At 36.1% G+C, this 9958-nt stretch overlaps 1 protein-coding gene across 1 annotated transcript; it reads left to right on the forward strand.

Moving 5' to 3' along the window:
- The first annotated feature begins 8345 nt into the window (after positions 1 to 8345).
- LOC132149172 (ferritin, middle subunit-like) lies at positions 8346 to 9671 on the forward strand. The gene is made up of 4 exons (XM_059558159.1): positions 8346 to 8578; positions 8742 to 8888; positions 8984 to 9109; positions 9322 to 9671. The coding sequence occupies exons 1-4, from the start codon at positions 8474 to 8476 to the stop codon at positions 9478 to 9480; spliced, it is 537 nt and encodes a 178-aa protein (XP_059414142.1). The 5' UTR covers positions 8346 to 8473; the 3' UTR covers positions 9481 to 9671.
- Positions 9672 to 9958: the final 287 nt, after the last annotated feature.

Below are 9958 nucleotides of genomic sequence, written 5' to 3' on the forward strand. Positions count from 1 at the left end.
TTTCAGTCTGGCCTACAAAAGGTAATTTATGAAAGCGTGGCGTATCTTTCCTGGAATTACTGATGCCAAATGCTGCATATTGATCAACCTTATAACTCCTAATCATTTATTGTAACAAGAGTGTATATGCAGAAAATAAAATTCTCTGCTTATTCTGAATTATATAGATCTACACATGACTGATTGCCAAGTGTGCAGTGGTTTATTACTGTTTTTAACTGTCCTTGAAGACCAAAAACCATGAACAGTAAATCAGCCTCATCTAGCCTATCTGATCTTTTGAATACATACCTGTATAATTTCCAACTATGTTAAATCTATTTGAGGAGTTATTGAATGCATTATATAAACCTGGGTGTAGCTCCAGCATTTACGATGTATTAAATGGATAATGAGTTTTAATGTTTATTGCTTTGGTATGAAGTGATGTAGTTAATTCAGTATTAGGCTACCAACATAACCCAACTCCACAAGGACAGTGCTTTTACTGTTAAGGCATTTGGATCTGCACTGAAAACCGGATGAACTCCCTCGGCTGGCCTCACTAACACCTCTTCCAACAGTAACCTCAGTTTCCCTCAGGATTTCAGCTACACAGTACTGACCAGACTCAACCCTGATAAGCTTCAGTCAGTGGGCAGCTGACAGCTGTTGCTAAAACTAGCATACATTTATGGTAGTTCTTAAATGTAGACATTTAAAACTGTTATAAAATCAATACATAATATCATATAGATTGTTGGCCTTCAGTTACTCATCTCAGCGGTGGCGTCATCTGTTCCTGAGTGAACAAAACCTAGAGTGGAATTCTGTGTCTATGGGAAGTCAAACAGCTGAAATTTCTGGTCACTAGAATAATATCATGTTGAAGAGCCGTAGTCTTCTAAACAGCACTCATAAGTTCATAAAAATGGGAAGGCCTTTAAAGTTCATACAATAATACTAGGACTTAACATTTCACACAAAGCACAATGAGAACTAAAAATCAATTTTCCAGATTCAGTTATTATTATTATTATTATTATTTTATATTGTAGGAGTGGTGCTCTTTTTTGTTTTTTTGACTGGAGGAATGGATTGGTTAGTGTGCAACACTAACTCGTTCCTGATAAACTGGTTGTGGTTTTGTGTTCCTCTATACTCCTCTATACTTCCTCTATGGCGTAAATGCTTCAGTCCCAGTTTTATGAGGCTCTCACAGAATGATAATTACCTTTGACTGGTTCTGCAGCATCTACATTCTTTATGCCCTTCCTTCCACCTTGGTTATTATGAAATGAATAGCTCACCCAAAATGCATTCACACACTTACAGTACCCTCATGTCATACAAACTTGTCTGATTTGTTTTTATTGTTTGTGAGTAAATAATGACAGAATTTTCATTTTTAGGTGAACTGTCTCTTTAAGACAAAACTGACTTTTTTTACACTGTGAATTTGTTATGTTTTTGTAAAGCATTTCAGTATTCTTTATTCCAATGTTTAAAATAGTTACAATATTTAGTGTTTGTTGGTGATATGTTTATGATGTTTTTTTTTTGTTTTTTTTTAGTTGGTGTTACTAAACTAAAAAAAGGTTATGGCAGGTGTAAAAGTGAGGCTACACACCTGGATTCTGGACAGCTGTTACAATAACAACCATACAGTACATGTTCCATAATATGACATAAATGATAAATTGCTGAGTCACAGCAACACAACTCAGATGAATGTCTTCATCTGTTTACATTTGCTGCTGGCAGACAGAGTTCACTACAAACATGCTTTGTCTTTGTCACCCTAATGATTTTTTCTTTATTTCAAATGCAGTTACCAGGTGGAACAAACACAGTGATGACATCACTGTTACATGATATTGCAGAACTGTCTCATTATATTTGCCACATCACTGTTGCTGTCCTATGCAGGGTCACATGCATCCTTGAAATCCTGATCATTTGAAATAAAATAAAAATACTTAAATGTCCTGTAAAATGTTTGAAACTATAAAATTATAATAAATGTAAACTGTTTTAAACTGTGCTGACAAGATTTATATATATATATATATACATACACATGATGGCGCAACTATTCTTTTTTTTAATCACAAGTCTGGATTGATAATTCTATGTAAAAAAAAAGCCTAATATATATATATATATATATATATATATATATAAATCTTTTACATGAATCATCAGTCCAGACTTGTGATAAAGCCCTGTTCAGATTAACCATACCATGAAAGCCGAGTTTGTAAAGTCTTATGAGTTTGTAACTGCTGCCGACGGCATATTATGTGCAGTGTTGGGTAAGTTACTCAAAAAAAGTAATCCACTACAAATTACTAATTACTGCTCTAAAATTGTAATTTGATTACATTACTGATTACTGCATGTAAAAAGTAATCAGATTACTAATTACTTTACTTTCAAGTTACTTTGAAAACCTATTAAACCTACAAGAAAACACTACAAAGTGAAACTCAGTTCTTTCCGTAATTTAATATTGACTGAAAAATATTACAGAAATATGAAAACAGCAACTTGACTTAAAGATCCAATGCATTTCTATAACGTAACATTCTTAACATAAACTTGCCTAACAATGACAACTGTAGTCTTTTTAAATGTATATACAGTATGTCTTAAGTACAACATTCCTTGCTGCGTGCAACATGCACTGTATATGTGTGCTAGCTTGTACTAACTGTATTTGTGTGCATTAAAGACAGGATAAAATACTTTAAATCGATAACACTTGAAAACAGTATTTATAAAATAAAACAAATTAAAAAACATTGCATATTTGAATGCTGAAATGTAGTTGTTTTTCAACTACAAAGTGAAAGTTTATTCTACACTACAGGGTACTAATATGCAATTATGTATGCAGCAAGTTTCTTTCTTGAAACTGTTACTTGTGACATATTTGCAAATCTCAGAGCATAGCTTTTCTGTTATGGTTTTTGCTAAGTCTTACTTTTGTCATTAGGTTTAAATTAGATTTGTTGACGCATGTCCATTAAGTAAAAAAAATGGGTTTGCTATAGGCTACACATTAGCCAAAAAAAGACTTAAAAATGTAGGGAACAAGTAAAAAAAGTCCATATGTCTGCGGTTGTGGAGACATATTCCAAACGCTCGAATGTTTTTTAAGTTCATACTCAATATCCGCATAGCATTTATCTAGATACCTTGCAAATGTATTTCGGTCCTACAAGGGTACAGAGCTGTCCGTCACGGGTATCATCGTAAGCAAGTCTCTAAATGACTGCGATTCCACAGTCGACAAGGGCAGCATTTCCTCCACCACATACGCTGCTACAGCTCTCTTCACCTGTCCAGAAGTTACCTTCCCTCCCGATCTTGAACAAAAATCCAATCTTAGCTTGTTTAGACGAGGTTGCACCGCTCTCGTCTCGGGCGTAGGTAACGTTATCTTCCTTGGCGACGAGTTTTGTCGTAGAATGCACTCTGTTCAAGTGCTTCAACAAATTGCTGGTCGAGTTAATAGCGGTAGAAAGTTCTTTAGAAATTGCGCACAGTTTGCATTTAACAGCTATATTTTTGTTTTTACAATCACAAAACTCAAAATAATGTTTATATTTCCACTTGAAGAAACAACCACCACACTTGTCGTCTCCGTCCATTTTAACAGCACGAGTTCTCCAGTAATTCATTAAAGCGCATGCTCAATAACTAACGCAGCCGCCCCAAAACCTGATTAGAAATGCATTTTAATTTATTTACTTTAATATTTTTTCTTACCAATACATTTGTAACGCAAGTAACTTAATTTTATTGACATCAGTAACTGTAAATGTAATGAGTTACATTACTGCGTTGTCACGAAAAGTAATTAGAATACAGTAACGCATTACTTTGTAACGCGTTATACCCAACTCTGATTATGTGACATGAAAATTGAGTATCATCATAAGATTAGGTAAATCAGTCAATCAATCTATCAATCTATCTATCATTCAGTCATTTATTCATTCAATCAGTCTTTTTTAGTTATGATAACTTACAATTAAAATTTTCAACCAACATATTACGGAGTTAAAGTTAAATTAGTTTACTTTTAAAATCCCTCACAGAGACCATCAAAATATAATTTATGATTCATTACTCATAAATTATTTATGTAAGCTTTAGATATGACTAAATAAATGGTTACATATAGCCTACAGCCAAGTCCCACAATTCTGAATAAAAGTACAAGTCAATCCATCGAAATGTTTATTCCTCAAATACACCAGGTTAAGACCAATTATACATTTAACAGGAAAGCAATGGCTTGACTATAACAAGATTGCATCAACCTTTACTTGTTACACCTTTCAGACGTACAATTCTGTATATGAGCTGTGTCGTGAAAACATAATGTGCTCTTGAAACCTGATTTAAAAGCATTTTGATGATGCCATCCAGGGTTTGCGTGTCAAACAGATACTCTTCCATCCTGTTGTTTATTTTTTTATTATTATTATTATTTATTTATTTTTGTCTATATTGTAGGTGTGGTGCTCTTTTTTCTTTTTTGACTGGAGGAATGGATTGGTTAGTGTGCAACACTAACTCGTTCTTCATAAACTGGTTGTGGTTTTGTGTTCCTCTATACTTGTGTTTATTGGCGTAAATGCTTCAGTCCCAGTTTTATGAGGCTCTCACAGAATGACAATTACCTTTGACTGGTTCTGCAGCATCTACATTCTTGATGCCCTTCCTTCCAACTGGGTTATTATGAAATGAATAGTTCACCCAAAAATGCATTCACACACTTACAGTACCCTCATGTCATACAAACTTGTCTGACTTGTTTTTATTGTTTAGGGCAGTCATGGCCTAATGGCAGAGGTGGGTAGAGTACCCAATAACTGTACTCAAGTAAAAGTAAAAGTACTTCTAGAAATATTTACTCAAGTAAAAGTAAAAGTACTAGTCTTGAATAGTTACTTGAGTAAGAGTAAAAGAGTATCGGATAAAAAATCTACTCAAGTAGTTAGTTACCAGTTACTTTGGGTCATATATACTGAGCCTATTTTTATTTAGATATATAGATAAAATGTATGTAATGTATGTGTGCGTGTATAAATGTATATATTTCATCAGCCTTTACTCCAATTTATGTAATTTATTATAAAACCCTGTCTGTTTACTTAAGTAACAGATATAGGTGTCATGCCATAACATATTTTTAATACGACTGACTTTATATTAAATGTGAATTTAACATTGAAAGTTAATGTGATATAAATATTGCTACTTATCTTTCATTGTTCAGAAAGAGAGCAAATAACATTTACATTATTAAAGATAATTTTCACTGACAGTCTAGATTTCAATCACTCTCAGAAACTCCCATTAAAATCACTGAAACTGTTAACACTGTGAAATCAATATCTTAATTAAAGATTCGTACACACATCTGCACTTTGTTGTTCCTGCGAGAGAATTCGCCAGAAAGAGGTATTCAGTCAGCGAGCGAGTGAAGGAAGCACCGGCATTTTAGCGATGACTCATCTGAACGCCTCTGATTGGCCAATGCTTTAATAAGCTCAAAAGAATCATGTGTGATTTGTTATAATGCGCAGCGCTGTATAAACGCATCTATCTCTGGCTCAGCGCCAGCAAGCAATCACAGATCTGAATTTAGCAGCTGATGATATGACTCGCTGAACGTACTTGCACCAGTGAGATTGTATTAAAATTAATAAAATCTTAATCGGCTATGTTTTGTCTTTTGGAAGCTGCATTCAACTTGACTCCCCTCTGTTATAAGCCAAACACGTACAACAAACTAATGTCACATTGGTATCGTGTACTGTAATCGAATGTAGCCCAAGTTATTACCTGTTAAACAGTAGACAGCACACGCGGTGTTCATCTAATAAGGATCTCCATCGCTAGCAAATAATAACCTTTGCAGATTTCAATTCAGTGCAGTTCCAGCCACGTTTTCAACGCTCTTTCTGTTCTTAAACTTTACAACTCCGAGTGAACCACTTCAGACGCTCAGCGCGTGCGGCAGGGAACTGAACGACTCATTCAAACTGATTCATGAACCAATTCACTCGTTTGCCAATCGGTTTGATCAAGCCTTTGAACAGAATTGACTCAAAAGAATGAATCATTCGCGAATGGGCATCGCTCATTGCCCAGAGAAAAGTAGACGGCGCGTTTGGCATAAACTGAAGCATTATAACATTTATTGCATTAAGATAAAGTAACGAGAGGAGCGTCGCCCACAGTAACGAAGTAAAAGTACAGATTTTTCCCCAAAAATTTACTCAAGTAAGAGTATAAAGTACCCATCTTTAAATATACTCCGAAAAGTATTCGTTACCCCAAAAAATTACTCAAGTAAATGTAACGAAGTAAATGTAACTCGTTACTACCCACCTCTGCCTAATGGTTAGAGAGTCAGGTTTGTAATCCAAAAGTCATGTGTTTGAGTGTCTGTAAGGCACCGAATGCCCAACTGCTCCCCAGTGCTGCAGCACTGGCTTGCCCACTGCTCCGTGTGTGGGTGTGTGTATATATATACAGGAATGATCAGTCCAGACTTGTGATAAAGCCCTGTTCAGATTAACCATACCATGAAAGCTGAGTTTGTAAAGTCTTATAAATTTGTAACTGCTGCCGACTGCATATTATGTGACATGAAAATTGAGTATCATCTTAAGAAGATTAAGTACTGATATCACACATACTGTGCAAAGATATTTCACCTCAATATTAAGTATAGGCTATTAAATGCACAGCTTTTATCGGTTTGTTTTCTATAAATTGACTCAAACTCTTATATTAGCTAATGTATGTAACCTTTCCCCCAAAAACATATTCCAATGATAGTAAAAGCAAATTAATTATTAGCTAGCAGATTAATTGTTCAATATTTACTTTTTCTATATTTTTGATTGCTCCAGTATCCCCATGACCCTAAAGCTAGTGATATTTTATTATTATCATATATGTATTTATTTAACATATGATCTTGATAGAATAATGTAGCTAATTTGGTTAATTTTAGATTAGATAATAAATTGCTTAAAATGTCCTTCTTTTAGGGCTCGCAACTTGGTATTATTTGGAGTAGCCTTCATGTACCACCAGTCAGGGGCGGACTGGCCATCTGGAGTACAAATATATATATGAGTGAGTCGATCGCGCAGCCAACAAGCGCGTTTTCGTCTAATTTAGAGAGAGACAGATTCATCTGGTATACAGCGAATTTCTCTGAGCAGCAGGCCACTGTATACGTTCACTGAAAACATAACCGACTGTGTTTACGAGAATACTTGCAGAGACAATTATTTTGAAATAATTGTGTGTGTATTTGTTCATTCAGAAGTTACGATACCCAAAAGATGAATTAATTTGTACGCGCATTGTCTGAAATGCTGCTCACAGCGCGTGCTTTGAACGAGTGCGCGCAAGCTTCGAACGCGCGCAAATTGTTTAAAAAAGTTGAATCAGCAAGATTTAGAAACAAGTGAAAACGATCAACTACGATACATTTCACCCCTCCAAGCGAGTGAACAACGCGAATTTTAAATCGCTATTCACGATAGCCCGTCGGGAAGAGCAGTGATACATTTTGGAGCCCGACTGCAAAACACAATAGCCCCTGGACGTCGGGCTAGCGATTTTGCGAGCCCTGCACCTCAGATCTATCCAGTTTGTGAACCACTGGTTTCCACAATGTTTTCGTTAAACAAAATAAATGATTATTTTAAAAGATTTACTCAAGAGAATAATCTGTTCACGAATCGGATCATGAACTTATATTACCGCATATTCATGCATCTGTTAACTGAATGCAAAGTGTGAGTTCTAGGAGAATGTTTGTCTCGTAATGAACATGTATCGCTCACTAGGAGTCGCTAAATGAACAGCTGCAGCACGCAGGTTATCTTTTTTGTTTTTTTTGTTTTTTTCATTGGAGGATCAGTTGCCCTATTGGTTAAAATCCCCAAACAGTATACTTAAATATCAAATAAATAAATTACATCAAAACAGGGGCGTTTGCGTTTTGATGTGGTGGGCTGCTGTGGGCCAGAAAGTCCAGGGCCACTTTTTGGTCCCAGTCCGCCCCTGCCACCAGTTCAGGGTTTAAACCACATCAGAAGATGTGGAGCTGAACCCGCTTGTCCTTATTCCGTTTGCCAATAATTGTGAGAAGTAGAAGGAAAAAAAATCTCATTCATGAACATTGATCTTGTCATTGTTATCTTACAGAATGACACAGCAGAGTGTCTCATCGCTGAATTCTTCAGCTCGTTCTTTGATTGGCTGGTTTCAGTTCCACTCACTCAGCATTAAGCGCTGATCGTATATAAGATGATGATCGTTTCACTCACAGCTTCAGGAAGGTCTAAAACAGGTTCTCGCTTCAACAGTGATTGAACGGAACTAAGGTCTCATCGTAATTTCATACATTTCTTTTTACGCTTTTGATAATAAAACGATCAAATCCGCCGAAATGGAGACTTCTCAGGTTCGCCAGAACTACGACCGCGACTGCGAGGCATCGATCAACAATATGATCAGTTTGGAGCTTTATGCTGGATACACCTACACCTCCATGGCAAGTGTTTCTTTCTTTCTTTTGTTCATCTCTCTTTGAGATCACATCTTATTCTCTGTCATTTTCTGCATTATATGTTGACGTATTATCTGTAAATAGATATTATGTAGCCTGTTTATTTATGTTCAACCCTATGTTTTAAACTTGATTTTGTTACTTGCAGGCTCACTACTTCAAACGGGATGACGTCGCCCTTCATGGGTTTGCCAAGTTTTTCAAGAAGAACAGCGAGGAGGAGCGCGAGCACGCGGAGAAGTTCATGGAGCTCCAGAACAAGAGGGGAGGACGCATCGTGCTTCAGGACGTCAAGGTGAGTTGAGAGGGTTTTGAACAAAGTCTTTTGTTATGGAAAGACCTTACGCATATGTGTATTTTGCTAACTGTTCTGACTGTCTCTCTCTTCAGAAACCTGAGCGTGATGAGTGGGACAATGGACTGACTGCTATGCAGTGTGCTCTTCAGCTGGAGAAGAAGGTCAACCAGGCTCTGCTGGACCTGCATAAGGTGGCATCTGAGAAGGGAGATCCTCATGTGAGTTATGAAGATTTACCTTCAGACATGCAAAAGACACATCTATGAAAAAGCAATAAGAAAAGTCATAGTAATATAATAAGTAACTTGGAGTAGTTGGTGTTGATGCTGTAATTTATTATATGCCTTCATACATGGCTCTTGTATTGTCATCTGTTTTGGGTTGTTGCATGTTATTTTCATAAATTCTGTTTTGATCTCTTGTCCAACAGCTGTGTGACTTCCTGGAGACTCACTATTTGGATGAGCAGGTTGAGGCCATTAAGAAGATTGGTGACCACATCACCAACCTTACCAAGATGGATGCTGGCAACAACAGGATGGCAGAGTACCTGTTTCACAAGCACACCCTGGGTGGAGACAGCAGCTAAATGCAGCCCTCTGTTTTCAAGAGCACATTATGTTTTCACGACACAGCTCATATACAGAATTGTACGTTTGAAACAACTGAAAGGTGTAACAAGTAAAGGTTGATGCAATCTTGTTATAGTCAAGCCATTGCTTTCCTGTTACATGTATAATTGGTCTTAACCTGGTGTATTTGAGGAATAAACATTTTGGATGGATTGACTTGTACTTTTATCCAGAATTGTGGGACTTGGATGTAGGCTATATGTAACCATTTATTTAGTCATATCTAAAGCTTACATAAATAATTTATGAGTAATGAATCATAATTATATTTGGATGGTCTCTGTGAGGGATTTAAAAAGTAAACTAATTATTTTAAGAGAAAAACTGCATGTAATTAATTGGTGACCCATTTTATCTTCACTAATTTATTATTAAGTTTTTTGTGTATAATGATGAAAAGTAGTGTATACGGTGGTGCTCATTGTTAAGTTGTGG

The sequence above is a fragment of the Carassius carassius genome, chromosome 9, assembly GCF_963082965.1.
Source record: "Carassius carassius chromosome 9, fCarCar2.1, whole genome shotgun sequence".
Classification (NCBI taxonomy): domain Eukaryota; kingdom Metazoa; phylum Chordata; class Actinopteri; order Cypriniformes; family Cyprinidae; genus Carassius; species Carassius carassius.

Bases quoted from the DNA above. Each gene is read 5' to 3' on its own strand.
- LOC132149172 (XM_059558159.1), top strand. From the start codon at position 8,474: ATGGAGACTTCTCAGGTTCGCCAGAACTACGACCGCGACTGCGAGGCA. The intron at 8,579-8,741 runs GCAAGTGTTTCT...TGTTACTTGCAG, and splicing joins GATACACCTACACCTCCATG to GCTCACTACTTCAAACGGGA. The intron at 9,110-9,321 runs GTGAGTTATGAA...CTTGTCCAACAG, and splicing joins CTGAGAAGGGAGATCCTCAT to CTGTGTGACTTCCTGGAGAC.